The 13,388-nt window shown below is 58.6% G+C and overlaps 2 protein-coding genes across 3 annotated transcripts in view; one reads left to right on the forward strand and one right to left on the reverse strand.

The window, feature by feature from the left end:
* Positions 1–29: 29 nt before the first annotated feature.
* Positions 30–13,382, reverse strand: CNTNAP1 (contactin associated protein 1). 2 transcript variants are annotated; one of them, XM_012726199.1, is made up of 25 exons: positions 13,205–13,289; positions 12,715–12,867; positions 12,278–12,379; positions 11,994–12,187; positions 11,383–11,530; positions 11,104–11,307; positions 10,402–10,586; positions 9,693–9,836; positions 8,827–9,088; positions 8,242–8,391; positions 7,832–8,003; positions 7,252–7,358; positions 7,021–7,140; positions 6,481–6,684; positions 6,127–6,283; positions 5,917–6,044; positions 5,489–5,674; positions 4,815–5,036; positions 4,326–4,565; positions 3,077–3,430; positions 2,791–2,918; positions 2,287–2,380; positions 1,873–2,118; positions 1,725–1,772; positions 30–1,232 (listed from the first exon to the last, which is right to left on the reverse strand). In XM_012726199.1, the coding sequence occupies exons 4-25, from the start codon at positions 12,126–12,128 to the stop codon at positions 904–906; spliced, it is 3,963 nt and encodes a 1,320-aa protein (XP_012581653.1). In that variant the 5' UTR covers positions 12,129–12,187; positions 12,278–12,379; positions 12,715–12,867; positions 13,205–13,289; the 3' UTR covers positions 30–903. The 2 variants fall into 2 exon arrangements, with proteins under 2 accessions (XP_012581653.1, XP_004684205.1); XM_004684148.2 differs by lacking the exon at positions 12,715–12,867 and having other exon boundaries at positions 13,205–13,382.
* The window catches only part of CCR10 (chemokine (C-C motif) receptor 10), a 3,266-nt gene continuing 3,118 nt past the window's right edge, over positions 13,241–13,388 (forward strand). The window contains exon 1 of the mRNA XM_012726203.1: positions 13,241–13,361. Coding sequence (XP_012581657.1) covers positions 13,263–13,361 — 99 coding nt within the window. The 5' untranslated portion in view covers positions 13,241–13,262. The remainder of the gene's footprint in view (positions 13,362–13,388) is intronic.

The raw sequence follows: 13,388 nt of genomic DNA on the forward strand, positions 1-13,388 counted from the left end.
CTGGGCACAGCACAGGACAGGACAGTCCACTGATTTTTTTCTTTTATATATAAACGGATAATTAAAAAATTAGAGTAATATATAGTTTCTCTAGAGAGAGACTTGGCAACAAAAAATATATATAAAGAATGTGACCTCCTGGCAAATGAAGCAGCATCTCTGAGCGGAGGAAAACAGGCTCGTCATGCACTGGAGGGGGCTGAGCCTGTGGACAGGCACCGAGGCTATTGCACATCTTAGCAGAGGGGGAAGAGTAGAGGGCTGGCAGGTCAGGGTGTCTGCATTATTCGCTCTGCGTTGCAAGTATTTATGGCTTTGGCTAAAGCATGTAAAGCAGCGGAGGTACTAAAGTGCTAAACTGAGGCCTCTCTCAGTCTCTGTAAGAAAGAAAAACAACAGAAAGGGGAGTGGGGGGCAGCAGTGAAGCCCTCCCCAGCCCCCAGCTGAGTGGAAGCAGATGGAAGACGATCTGCAGGGCAGGAGGGAGGCTGGGGGGTTTGGTTTAGCAGCCTCCGCCCCTTGCCCTGCATCCCTGCAATCCCACACCTCTGTCCCTGCTGAGATTGAATATTTGAAGGGAGGCAGTTAATCTCCCCTGCACTCTGTTGTTAATCCCTGGCAGCAGCTGAGACAGAGATGGCGAAGAGCCCTGGGAGGCTTCTTTGGGGCAGGCAAACATCCAGGAGCCTGGGGAAACGGGGATGGGCAGGGCATTGGTTTAGGCAGTGAGGCTCAGCCACTCCCTTTGGTCCCATCTGTATCTCTGCCCATCAAACTTGGCAGGAGGGGTGTCCTCTGGATGAGCAGAGCCCGCAAAGAGGAGCCAAATGCCCCTGACGGGGTGGGGTAGAGGCAGGAACTGGGGAATTCAGAGATGTACTTGGTCCCTTATGCCCTTCTGATTCATTCAGACCTGGACTCCTCCAGGATCTGGGGTAGGTTTTGGTCCCGTGGGCCAGGGCCTGGGCCTGGGGCTGGGGCTGGGCCTGGGGTTGGGGGTGGGGCTGGGGCTGGGGCTGGGGCTGGGGCTGGAGTGGAAGCTGGGGTGGAAGCTGGTGGAGGGGCCGGGGCCTGGGCAGACCCTGCAGTAGGTAGGGGAGGTTTGCTGCCAGGATGGAGTTCATGGGTGGCCGTGGGCTCATTGGTGTGATAGGAGCCCTTGTAGCGATGGTTCTGCAGATAGAAGAGCACCAGCATTCCCACCAGCCCCAGCAGCAGGAAGGCCACCAAAACTGAAAGGGAAAGAAGGGACAGTTGAGGCCGGGTGTTGGGCTTTCACCGGTATACAGACACATGTACCCTCTGGTCAGAAGTCCGAGAGTGCGAGTGTCAGGCAGGTCCCCAGAGTCTGGGAGGTCTCAATTCCTGGCTCGGCCTCTGCCATCTTCTACTTCCAGTAGCCTTTGGTTACATCCCTGCAGCTACCCCAATTTAGCATCTCTCCAGATGTCACTAGATTCCTGTTTCTTCATCCCTTAGCTATAGCCTCATTTTAACATTTCAGCTAAAAGCCTGGAGCATCTTCAACATTAAAAAATCTCCAGCTCAGTTATTTATTACTTTCACGTAGCCTCACTCATCCTCCTACCTCGCCTCCCTCACCTTGTCTGGTTCTAGCTCCTGTACCCCTTGACCCTGGGGAAGGGGGCAGCGGGTTTAGGGACAGCATGTTGATAGTCCAAGGGTAGAGGGAGGAGGTCAGGGTGCTGATCAGGGCTACTTACAGCCTAAAAGTATGGCAACCCATCCGTCGTCATGGTAGTAAGGAAAATCTGAAAAGGAGAAACCCCCGAGTTAGGAGAAGCCCCCCCACCTCTGTGTGGGGAATCACTTCCCTGCCCTGTCACCCCTCTCTGTGTCCCTAAGACATACCTGGGGGCAGATACCAGGGGTCCAGCTCAGGTGGCACCTCCGAGAATAGACGTGGCATGGCTCCACAGTTGGACTCTGACAGTTCTCCCTGAACGCGAAGGGCCTCTGCCAGCTCCGCGGTCATGGGGCGAGGGCTCCGGAAGTGGGTCTTGAGGGGAGCCACGTTGTTAAATCGAACACCAGACAGGCAGCCCGAGAAGCCTGGTGTGTTGTAGCGCTGGATCTCTGGGTCAATTACTCCAGTCTCTGAGGACCCAGGAAGGAAGGGGCTTGGACCACCATGACCTCTGCCCCCTCAACAGCTACAGGTTTCCTTTCCAGGGTGCTCACCACCTTCACTGCCATTCCCAGACCTTAACTCGCCTCTGGGCTCCAGGGACTTCCCCAAAGTACATTCCCCTGCCCATGGCTTACCCATCACACGCCCTAGATACAAGGCCTTGGGTGAGTCCAGCTGGCTGTCCACCAACAGTGAGAACTTCTGTTCTGTCAGTGGGAAGTAGTCCACCTGGGAGGCGGGGGGTTGTTGGCAGAGGGCGATGAGAGAGGACCAGAGGCTGATGTAGCCAGACCATGCAGGAACTCTCCTCACCAGGGGGCACTGGGTGAGTCCTGACGCAGTCCCACATGCTCAACTCCTGGACCCAGATACAGGATTTGGTATCGAACAGCTTATTTTTGAGTCCCAGTGGCTTTATTTTGGGAAAATCACTATTTTCTGGGCCTGATTCTGATTTGTGCAACAGAGACCCTAAGAACACCTGCCTATCTGAACTGCCTCAGAGGTCGTGAGGCTCCCAAGAGGTAATTTAGAATGCGCCCTACACGTGTGAAATATTTTCCCGGGTGCCGCAGCCTAGATCATGAGGTTCTGATCTGAACTGGTCACCTGCCTTGTCCACCTCCCTGTACACGTACCTGGATGAAGAGGTGGCGGTAGACCCTGGTGATATTGACGCTGTGGGGCTGGCCATCAGTAACTGGGCGGGTGGTTAGCTGGTACACGTAGGGACTGGTGCCCAGCTGATACCGTAGCTGCAGGGTCCCTGGGGGAGTAGGAAGGAGAAAGAGTCTCCCCTCAGCTCCCACAACCCCCTTCTTCTAGGAGCACTTGGGCCCTTCTATCAGTGAGTCAGTAGTTACAAGACTGAAGAAGGCCTGGGAGGAAGCTGGCATGGCGGGGAGAGATCCTTGAGGACCTTACCATCTTCCTTGATGAGCACAGCCATGTAGTCACGCACAAAGGAGCTGACATAGAGCAGGACGGCGGGGGCAGAGCTGGTGCTGAAGCTGAAGGACACTTCCTCTCCAGTCACATTGTAGACGGGTCCACGGTAACCCGGCACAGGCCTGCCGGGCCGGGGGTAATCAGGCAGGCGGTACCCAGGGCCGTGGTAGCCTGGCACGTAGCCAGGGGTGTCATAGCCAGGGATATAGCCAGGCTCGTAGCCTGGCACTGGCCGGCTCAGCATGTGGGAGAACTCCCGGGCTGCAGAGCGCAGGGCGGACTGCAGGTTATAGCGCATCCAGGTGCCAGGCTCAAAGAAGCCGCCAATATCTGAAGGCAGAGGTGGTAAGATCAGGGCCCTGCTCCCAAGTTCAGCAGTCATGTGTCACCCACACAGCCCCTGAGGTTTGCCCTCAGTTTCTGCCACGAGCACAACACACTTCTGTTGTTTGAGATCCCCTTGCCTCCCACTGTCACAGAGTGGAATCTTTGAACCATGAAATGTCCCCTAATCCAACTCCTGCATTTTATTGGACGGAAAACTGAGGCCTGGAAATGGGAAGTTACTTGCTTAAGGATTCACAGTAAATGGAGTGCCAAGGTCAAGCTAGCTTGAGACTTCATAACCCTTCGGGCACACTTGCCACTCCTTAAACCTCCGAACCAAGGCCACAGGTCTCCTGTTGGTCCCTGAAGCTCGCTCCCCACTCCACCAGGCTTCCCCACCAGTGACTTCCTGCTCACCCATCCTCCCAGACCAGCTCTGGGGAGGGGCAGGCTGGGGCTGTGTGCAGAACGGCGCTGTGGTGAGTGTCAAGGCTCACCTCAGCCAAGAGCCAGACCGCACACAAGCTTTAGGGCGCAGCAACTGTCAACAGGGAATGGCAAGGAGGGGCGCGTGCAGCCTTAGGGGGACGTTTGCAAGGGGGGGGGCACCAGTGTTGCCATGGTGACCTGGGAAGACAGGGGCGTTCTTGCTGGCTGCTTTTGGGTTCTTTCAGGACCAGCTAAACTGCCAGCTTAGCTACCCCCTTCCTTGTCCCACCTGATGCCTTTGGAGTCACCCAGCATTCTCAGCCGCCGGACTGCCCCAGCTCAGGACTCAAACCCACCGGCAGCTCTAGTTTCCCGATTGATGACTTTATACTGTCCTTCCTGCCCTGTCCCCACACCCCATTACTGTACGCCCCCAAAGCCCCCTGACCACCTCCCCAGCAGTGCTGACCATGGTTGCAGTAGGGCCCGTCAAAAGCTGTGAGGTCGCAGTCACAGGTATAGTAACTGTAGCGCTCCACACAGCGGCCTCCGTGGAAACAGGGGAACCGGGGGTGGACACAGTGGCCTGTGCAGTTGGGAGAAGTGCCCTCAGAGGCATTGGCACGGCCCTCCAGGTTCAGAGTCACTCCGTTCAGACGCATGGCCCTCAGGCAACCCACGAAGGGGCGTCTCTTAAGCTCTGCAGATCCTGGGAAAGGTGAGCAGGTTAAGAAACAGGTGTAGAGCCAGAGACGGGCCAGGTTTTGGGTTGGGGGACGGAGCCAAGTGGGCTAGAGAATGGGAAAGATCTAGGACGGGAGAGGAGGTGGGCCTTTGTCTCAGTCTGAAGTAGAGGGGTGTGGGACCTAAGACACGGTCTGCTGGGAACAAGGAGCGCAGCCTTGGGGGTGCGGGCAGGGTGCAGGAGCCGCAGACCGGCCTCCACATGGCCGCTCACCGACATAGAGGGGCTGGTCATACTCCAGCCAGATGTAGGTTTGCAGGGGCATAGGCCGCAGCGCCCAGGGCCGGTGGTCCACACGGAGACGGGCCTGCTTCACGTTGATCTCAGCCCGGACCAGGTGCCACTCGTCATCGTTGAACTCAAAGTCATCCGAGTGCACTGTCAGGTTCTCATCCCCGTTGCCCACATCGAAGGCGAAGACCACATCCCGGGACGCTGGACAGTTGGGGAGAGCGGGGCACCACCCTCTAAGGTCCCCCCTAGTTTTCACCCGACAGCCACTCTTCCTCACCTCTTTATAGGGTTCCTTGAATGTTCCTCCAATCTGTCTAGCGCCCGGGACGAATCTCATAAACTGCTTAGAATCTCAGACCCCTGACCTCCCAAACTGGCAGATCGCTGGTGCCAGCCTCCCGGCCCCACTCCTCAGGCCACAAACATAACTAGTCCGGTGCCCCCCCATCTCCCTTATTCATAAGCAAGTGGCTTAAGGCCACGGTCAAAAAGCCAGCAGTCAAGACAGCTGTGCCAGAACCCAGGCCTGTGAAAGCCATTTCCACGCTGCCTCTCGGAAGGTCATCTGCCTGGGCCCTCACCCCAGCCCCACCTGCTCCACGTCTACCCAGAGATCATCACTGTCTGCCCCGCGCCGCCCACTCTCTGCTCACTGTTGAGTTCCACCCGCACGTAAGGGCGGCGCCACTGGCAGTAGGGGCCCCCCATATTCTCTAGGAAGACTCCAGAGGGAGCTGAGGTCCTGAAGTAGAAGGAGACATCAAGGCTGTGGTTGGCACGGATGGGGGGAAAGCGGAGTGTGGTCCCAGTGTGGAAGGAGATGGTGTTCCAGGAATTCCCTACGAAGCCAGATGGAGGAGGCCTTGTCAGGTGGGTGGAGAAGTGGGGGGACCTCAGGTGGGACTAAGGGAAACAGCTGAAGGGAAGGGGGCCCAAGGGGACAAGAAGGGGTGTAACGAAAGAAAAGGAAGGTGCAGAGGAGCTGGGCAGAGTGTCCCAGAGGCCCCCGCAGCCCAGGCGGCCTACACTGGGAAGCTGGTGCGCCCACCCCGGGGGGGCACGCCAACCAGCCTCCACTCACGGTCGCCGTAGCAGCGCAGAGGCCTCAGGAAGAACTGGGCCTCGGAACTGGAGCGGTTCGTGTCCCCCACCACCACCTGAGTGACGGGCAGATGGTCCACGAAGGTCAGCAGTCCCTTGTCGGTTCTCCTGTGGGGGCAGGAGGCAGTGACTCAGCCCTGCTGCTCAGCTGCCCCCCACCCACAGGGCTCTGTCCCGGTGCCCGCCTCACCACTGGGGCTGGTCAGCATCACAGTTGCAGTGCAGGGCGGGGTCCACGCAGCTTCGGTCCAGACCACAGGCACAGCGCTGGATCCCAGGCTGCGAGCCTCCCCAATAGAAGTGCTGCTCCTCATTCCGGCCCATCCAAAAGCTGTAGGGGTAGCCTCCTGGGGAAGAAGCGCGGGCGGTGTCCAGGCCTGTGTCTCCATTGGTCTCTGGGCTGCTCTCGCCACTCTCACTCTTCCAACCAGCCCACAACCTGACCGTAAGGGTAGAGCCTGGGACGCCAGCTGGACTCTGCTTTCGGCCTCCCAGGCCCCCACTGGTGTCCCCTCCAGCACCCGACCTCACCCTCAGCCCTAACCTGCAGTGTTGAGCAGCCGGGAATTGTAGCAGGAGAACTCGATCCACTGTTCGCAGTGCTGGGAAGCATTGGCCAGGGCACTGACTTCCTCCCAGGATGCATTCCAGTACTGGACAGCCCCCAGGAACGGCCGCTCCATGCTAGAGCCTGTCACCCGAGTTGTCCACAGCCTGTCATGTCGCACAACTGTCCACGCCCGGTTCTCTGGGGAGAAGGAGGGGCAGAACTTTGGTGGAGATGAGCTTTCTCTACCCAGCTCCCTGCCTACCTCCACCACCACTGCTGCAAGTCAGCCAGTAGATGTGGCCGGCCTGGTACATCGTCCGCTGGAGAGGAGGCAGCTGGCGTGGATCAAGAAGCTGGAGTCTATCAGCAAGGCTAGATTACAAATTCCTGGCCATCTCTTTCCCCTCTCCCTTCCCCGGCCCTGTCACCGTTTAATCGCACTGGCCCCTGCCTGCCTTCAGTTCTTCCCTGTTTCCCCTACACCCTGCATTGCCTTCTCAGCTGCCTCCTCACCACCAAATCAGAGGCGATTACCTCGGATATCACAGTAGACCACAAATGGCTTCAGGGGGCCACTGCCATCGGGATCAATGGTGAAGTTTCCAGAAGTTTTCCCGCTGAGCCGATAAGCTTCACAGGATTCCTTATACAAAGCTGGTAGGTGGTGGGGTAGGGACAAGAAATTAGGGATCAAAGCCCCATCTCTAGCAACCTTTTCCTGACCTCCCCTGTGCCTGAGTCTTCCCTGTCCCCCAGTGGGCTTACGTTGATGGCAGGTCTCCCCCTTGTAGCCTGTCAGTTCACAGTAGCAGATGAAGTCATCCCAAGACTGATAGCAACGTCCATCGTGCTCGCACATGTTGGGGTTGCATCTAGGGAAGGGGCAGTGCCAAGGATTGCACCTTGTTGGGAACCTGAGGGTGAGGTCTGGTGCCCACAGACATTACACCCAACCCCTGAGGGGACCAGACCTAGTGAGCCATGCCCCTCCTAACTCACCAGGCACAGCCTAAATCTGGGGCTTTAGATGGCCTCTGGGCTCAAGTATGCCTGTCTTCCCTTCCCCAAAACGACAAATAGTAACAGATTTCCCCACCTCCACCTTCAAAAGAAAACCCTCCAGAGCCAAAAACAAATGCTTCTTTTCCATTCTGAGCATGTATCACTTTCAGGGAAGAAAGAGGAAGTGAAAGGTGAGAGGTTAAGGAGGCATCATCTCCAGGTGGGAGTCTGAGGAACTGGGACCTGGAGGAGGCCGATTGTTGAGAAAGTCCAGCCCCACTGGAAACCATGGAAGAGGGCTTTGAGGCAGGTCACCCCTTACAGGGAGAAGGGCTTCTGTTACCTATCAGTGATGCCACATGTGTCAAAGAGGACCTCAGCATAGTGTCCGAGCCGACGGAACTCCACCAGCGTCAGGTTGACCAGTTGGCCGTCCACCTTGAGCAGCTCCATGCAGCCATGAAATGCAGTCTGATTGGAGTGGCAGCCCCATCGACTGGCTGGCTTGGGACAACCTGGAATAACCACTCCAGTGAAGCCCTCCCCCAGGGAGACTCCAGAGACCCTCCCTCAAGGATAGCGGATTGGAAGGAAGGGGGAGAGGGTGGGAGGAAGTAAGGACCAGTCCTCAAGACCCTGGAGGAGAAACAGAGACTTATCCCTACAGATCTCTCCTGTGGCCCAGTCTGGTGCACTTAGATAGGACCTTCCCACCCAGAAACAGGGATCTAACAAGATCAGGCTTCCACTTACCCCCAAAGAAGTATGAGGTCCCTGTCCGGATCAACAGTGGGGCTGAGACCCTGACCTCTGCTCCCTCCACATCGTCAATACTGATCACTGCATGGTTTTCCTGCGCAGCAAAATTCACCTCATGCCAAAATCCATCATTCAGGCGGTATCCTGGGCAAGAAAGGAGCACAGTGTGTGGCGGGAGCACCACAGTGTGTGGCGGGAGCACCACACTCTAGGAGAACGGAGCCTGGAGTGGGGCAGCAGCCACTCCACCAGTCCAAACAGGAGCCTAGGGGCCCCCATTAGCTACATTTATCACCCTGAGTGGTGACTTGTGAGTCTTCACTGGTCATCACCTGGTAATGGACAGTCTGAAAAGTCACAAATGATAACATCTCCCCACCCCCACCCCGACACCTGGGAACGGGCCTCTTCGCCTACCTGTTCCTCCCGGTACCCTTAGCTCTGCAGATCTGCCTCCCCACCGCCTCCAGCCACGCCCCTTCTCAGCCCACCCGGGCTCTGCTCCCCTCACCCCCTCATCCCTCTTCAGCAGGCAGTCCTCCATCCCTCCTCGTCCTCCCCCAGCCCTCCACCCCTCACCAGCAGCGAACTGAAGTTTCTTTCGGCCAGTCTGCGCGATGGACACATTGACCTGTCCGTCACTGAGCATCAGCTCTACGTGGCCCAACCCGTCCCCCAGGCGGGAGAAAAGTAGCAGCCCGGTGAGGTCCCAGGTGCGGAAGCGAAAGGAGACAGCGAGGCGGCCGCGACGCGGGAAGCCAGGCACCTGCACGAAGTTGTGAGGCCCTCCAAAGTTGATGGGGTGAGGAACCGGGTCCAGGCAACGGAACGCCACCTTACCCTGGGGGCGGAAGCGTGGGTCTCTCAGCGCCCGCGGCCCGCCCCGCCCCGCGTCGGGGACCACCCCGCCCCGGCTCGGACCCGAGGCCCCGCGGCCCAGCGCTCCCGCCCCCCCAGTCCAGCCGGGAGGAGGTCTCCACCCGAGCGCCCGCTCCTGGCTGCGGTTCCTTTTCACCTACTCCTGGGCGACCACCTCCTTCCTTGGCTCCAGTTCCAAAGGCAATTTCCCGCCACCTTCAGGCGCGGCGCTGACTACACGCTCCTGAGTTGCGGGGACGCGGCCGGGGTACGCCGAAGCCCGGGGCCAAGTCCCTGCCCACCGCGCCACCCGCGTCTCAGCGCGTATTTTCCTCGCGGTGGACGGGCTTGGACCCGACCGCCGTGGCTTCTTAACTCGAGTTAAGTTAACTCGGGGGTGTTGGGGAGGGGGCAAGAAGGGTGGTTGTGAGGCCGAGATGACGCCCCCCCCCCATCTGAGCGTCCGGTCGCGAGGACAGGGAGCCTTGGCTTTGATCTGATTCTTAAGATCCTCCCGCTGTGCCCCACGGCGGCGGCTCCGACGCCCCATCTTCCCACATCTCCCCCCCACCCCACCCCCCACTGGCCTCGAAGGTGATGCGGGAATGGCGCCGCACGGCCAGGTCCGCGATGTTGACTCGGTTGAAGATGACGTTTTCTATGCAGCCGCGGAAATTATGCCGATAGCCGAGGTTCTTCTGCGCGGCGCCCACCAGGCCCCCGATGAACATCTGCGGGCGGGCGGGTGGGGAGGGAGGGTGCTGGCGAGCGGGCGCGCTGTCTCTGGCGCTCCCCGCTGTGCACGTCCCCAAACTCCGGGCCGGACTTTATAAAAGACGTAACGCACACACTGCGCCATTATCCTAACAAGAGTTGGAGGCTTGCTGGGCTTCCTGAGGCCTGGAGTGGCGCCCCGACTCGCGCACATGGGCTCAAGTTCTGCGGCACGTCAGGTAACCTGTCTGGGATTCTTTATCTCCGGCTAGGGTGTCACCAACGCCACAGAGATGGGCAATCCAAGGGAGCAAGTTCCTTATTTTGCCCACTCCCCGGGCCAACATGTCCCACCCCCAGCTCAGTAGTTATGAGGCTGGTGCCAGGGACTCTGCAAGTTAACAGCAACAAGACAAGACCCCAGCTCTTTCTGGAGTGCAGAGTTCGCCAAGGCTGCTAGGGTATTCAGGAAGGGGAAGGCACAGCCTCTTTCTGGGAGAGAGAGGTGTTGACTTCCCACCCCGGCCCCAGCACCCACTGAGAGCCCCACCCGACCCAATCACACCTTGCCTCTCTGCTCACCTCATTGTCCAGGTTCAGTCTCTCAAAGTCGCCGTTGAGCACAAAGCGCTGCACGTAGCCGTCCAGGGTGAGGTTTGCATCCCGGCCATACCGGTCCACCCGAACGTAGTGCCAGTGTTGATCATTGAGCACGCCACCAGCGCTCACCGTGGTGTGACCAGGCCTAGGCTGGATGGGGCTGCTGCCTGCGGGTCAGGTGGGGCAGAGTCAGCTCACACCTGGAGGACACCCCCAGCCCCAGCCCGAGCCTGAAAGCAGAGTAGCCGCAGGCAGGCAGCACAGAAGAGAACCTGCAGAGCTCCAGGCAGCCTGGGAGGGTGGGCTGAGGAAGATGGACTGGCCAGAGCGTGGCAATGAGTCGGGGCACTAAGGCTGCTTCTTCTGTCTCATCATGGGGGTGTGATTGTGTGATGGAAAGTGAACGAGATACAAAATAATGCAAAACTCTTTGTGGATATATATATATATATATATATATATATATATATATATATATATATATGACTGGGGAAGAGCCTTATCCACGAGAACAGCCCTGAGAGACAGTGGAGAGGCGACTGGAATCAGTTCTCCTGACTCCCTCTGTGTTTGGCTGGCACCAAATACCACACGAAGAAGCAGAGGGGTCCACACAAGAAGGGGGTGGTCTGGCGTGGCGCTGGCAAAAAAAGCCTCCGGGGTGGCGGCGGCAGCGGAGCTCACCCAGACTCATGTGCAGCAGCAAGTGCGCCCCCTGCAGCTCCAGCGTCACGTAGTCGCCCTGGGCGCCCTCGGCGTGCAGCAGGAGTCCGTCCTTCTCCTCCGTCTTGAAGCTGAAGGCGAACACGTCCCACAGGCTCCGGCTGACCCCTCGCGGGAAGCGGTACGAGATGGCATCGTCGCCGTCGAAATACAGCACGTCAGACTCTGTGCAGAGGACCGTGCGTGGGCGGGGTCCCAGGAGACGGTCTCCCGGCCCCCTCCGCGACCTCTGCGTCTTACTGTAAGGGCAGCCGTAGAGGCCGAGCCTCAGGCCGATCTTGCCACGCGGGTTCCAAGCCAAGGGCACGATGCGGATATAGCGCGCGGTGAAATGGTAGTGCAGGTCGTGGCGCACCACGGCAGACTCGTTCACATTACCGAAGAAGGTCTGAGGGAGAAGGGGAGAGGGGTGACCACGCTCGTCCCTACTCTCAATTTGCTTTTTCCATAGCCTCTCCAGCCCCAGTTGTTACATCAGTCAATTTTGACTTCGGGAAAGCAAACACTGCTTGGCAGCCGCTGTCTGGAAGCTCTTAGCAGTTTCCCTAGCCTACACTATCCCTCTCCACACCATCCTATATCCTCAAGTCTCAGTTCAGATGTCACCTCCTTCAGGAAGCTCTCCCAGATTTCTCCCTTTGTCCAGGAGTGTCTTGCACACATGATGATGAACTGACAGTCCCTCTGGGTTGAGTCCATGGAGTAGAGTCAATAGTTCCTCATCAGTGCCCTCACCAATGCCTTCTCCCTTCCCTCCACCCCCCCAAAGCTAGTGCCCAGCCTAAGTCCCAGAGCTGAGGAAGCTCCCCAAGTGTCTGCACAGGGTTTGGGGGGGGGTCTGGAGTACCTACCGAATTGTGCCCACGCTGGTAGAATGGTGTCCAGCTGTCCACACGGTCGCCATAGAGCAGCATGTAACGTGTGACCCAGTCCCATGAGTTAAAGGAACCTTGTGTGGCCACAGCCCGGATTCGGTGCTTCTTCATTAAGTCTATCTGGAGCCAGGGATTCGGGTCCCCAATCCGGGGAGACCATCCGCTTATGCCTATAGCAGGGGAATGGGCTTCATCACTGGGTCCCCCTTCACCTGCAGCCCTGGAGAGTCCCCACCCATTCAGAGTGGACCCTCACTCACCATGCAGCCGGGCAAAGCGGGGTGCTGTGAAGAGCCCATAGTAAGAGGAGGCACCCAAGGAGCGATAGTACAGGGGTCCGACCAGCTCTTCGTCACAACCATCTGGGTTGGAGGAAAGGACACTGTTGGTCAGGGTGCCCCTTCCCAGGTCCTGCGGTCCACTGAGCACTTGGCTCATTCCCTTTCTTTGCGACCTAGCGGCAGACCCAACCCTACCAGAAAGCTGTCTACCCAACCCCCACAGGGCAGACTGCCTTCTCCCTCTGGGGGAACCCCTAGGCCAGACTCTCCCTAGCTCCGTACAGGTGCAAATTCAGTACTGCCCCAAACATTCCTGAACATCAACATCTTTCAGAACCCCAGTTAGCCCAACACACCAGTCCAGCCCCAGCCTTAGCATATATGCCACTTATCAACACCCCCAAACCTGCACCAACCCCAAATCCAGGCCTAGGTCCCAGCGTCAGCCAGTCTTAGCACCATCACCACCTCCATGTCCATCCAAACTCAGCATCACCAGGGTCGCCAAGGCTTGCTGGGATCTCCAGCCAAAAAGGCTGCTGGTTCAGCTCAAGGTCCAGCCCCCGTTCCTGGCAATGCTTTAACCTCAGCCGAGTCACCAGTCCCATCCTTGTCCCCAACCCCCAAGCCCGGACAACAGTGCCCATTTGGGTCCCAACCCCAAACCCCGCCCGACTGACTCCATCCTCCGCTGGGAGCCCAGAACCAGCCCCAGCCCCGGCGCGCGCGCCAGCCTCGGAGCTGCATTGCGGAGCGCGGGGGAGAGGCGGAAAAGGACCGAACAGGCGAGCGCGCGCCGGCCCTGAGAGGACCCACGACCACCCAGCCGCAATGCGGTGCGGGACCCGCCCTGCAGGCTTTGGGCTCCGGGACCCAGCCCTGCCTGCCTCTGAGCCGGGTACTCACAGTAGCCCCAACCCCAGGCTCCTGAGACTGCGGCCAGCAGGATGCAGAAGAGCCGGAGATGCATCTTGCAGGGCTGACGGGTCCTGGCGGCCGCCTCCCAGTGCCGACTCAGGCTAGGGATCCAGCTCCAGCTCCAGCTCCCCGGTCTCCTCCTGGGGTTTGTCGCGGATCGCTGCCGCTCTGC

This window comes from Condylura cristata, unplaced genomic scaffold (assembly GCF_000260355.1).
Source record: "Condylura cristata isolate star-nosed mole 26May11 unplaced genomic scaffold, ConCri1.0 scaffold00017, whole genome shotgun sequence".
NCBI lineage: Eukaryota > Metazoa > Chordata > Mammalia > Eulipotyphla > Talpidae > Condylura > Condylura cristata.

What these genes read in the sequence shown, in the direction of transcription:
- CNTNAP1 (XM_004684148.2), bottom strand. Translation starts at nt 13,268, where the DNA reads ATGCATCTCCGGCTCTTCTGCATCCTGCTGGCCGCAGTCTCAGGAGCC. An exon ending in GCTGCTGCACATGAGTCTGG is followed by an intron (nt 10,587 to 11,103) that starts GTGAGCTCCGCT and finishes CCTGACCCGCAG; the next exon opens with GCAGCAGCCCCATCCAGCCT. An exon ending in CGGGCCCTACTGCAACCATG is followed by an intron (nt 3,431 to 4,325) that starts GTCAGCACTGCT and finishes CTCTGCCTTCAG; the next exon opens with ATATTGGCGGCTTCTTTGAG.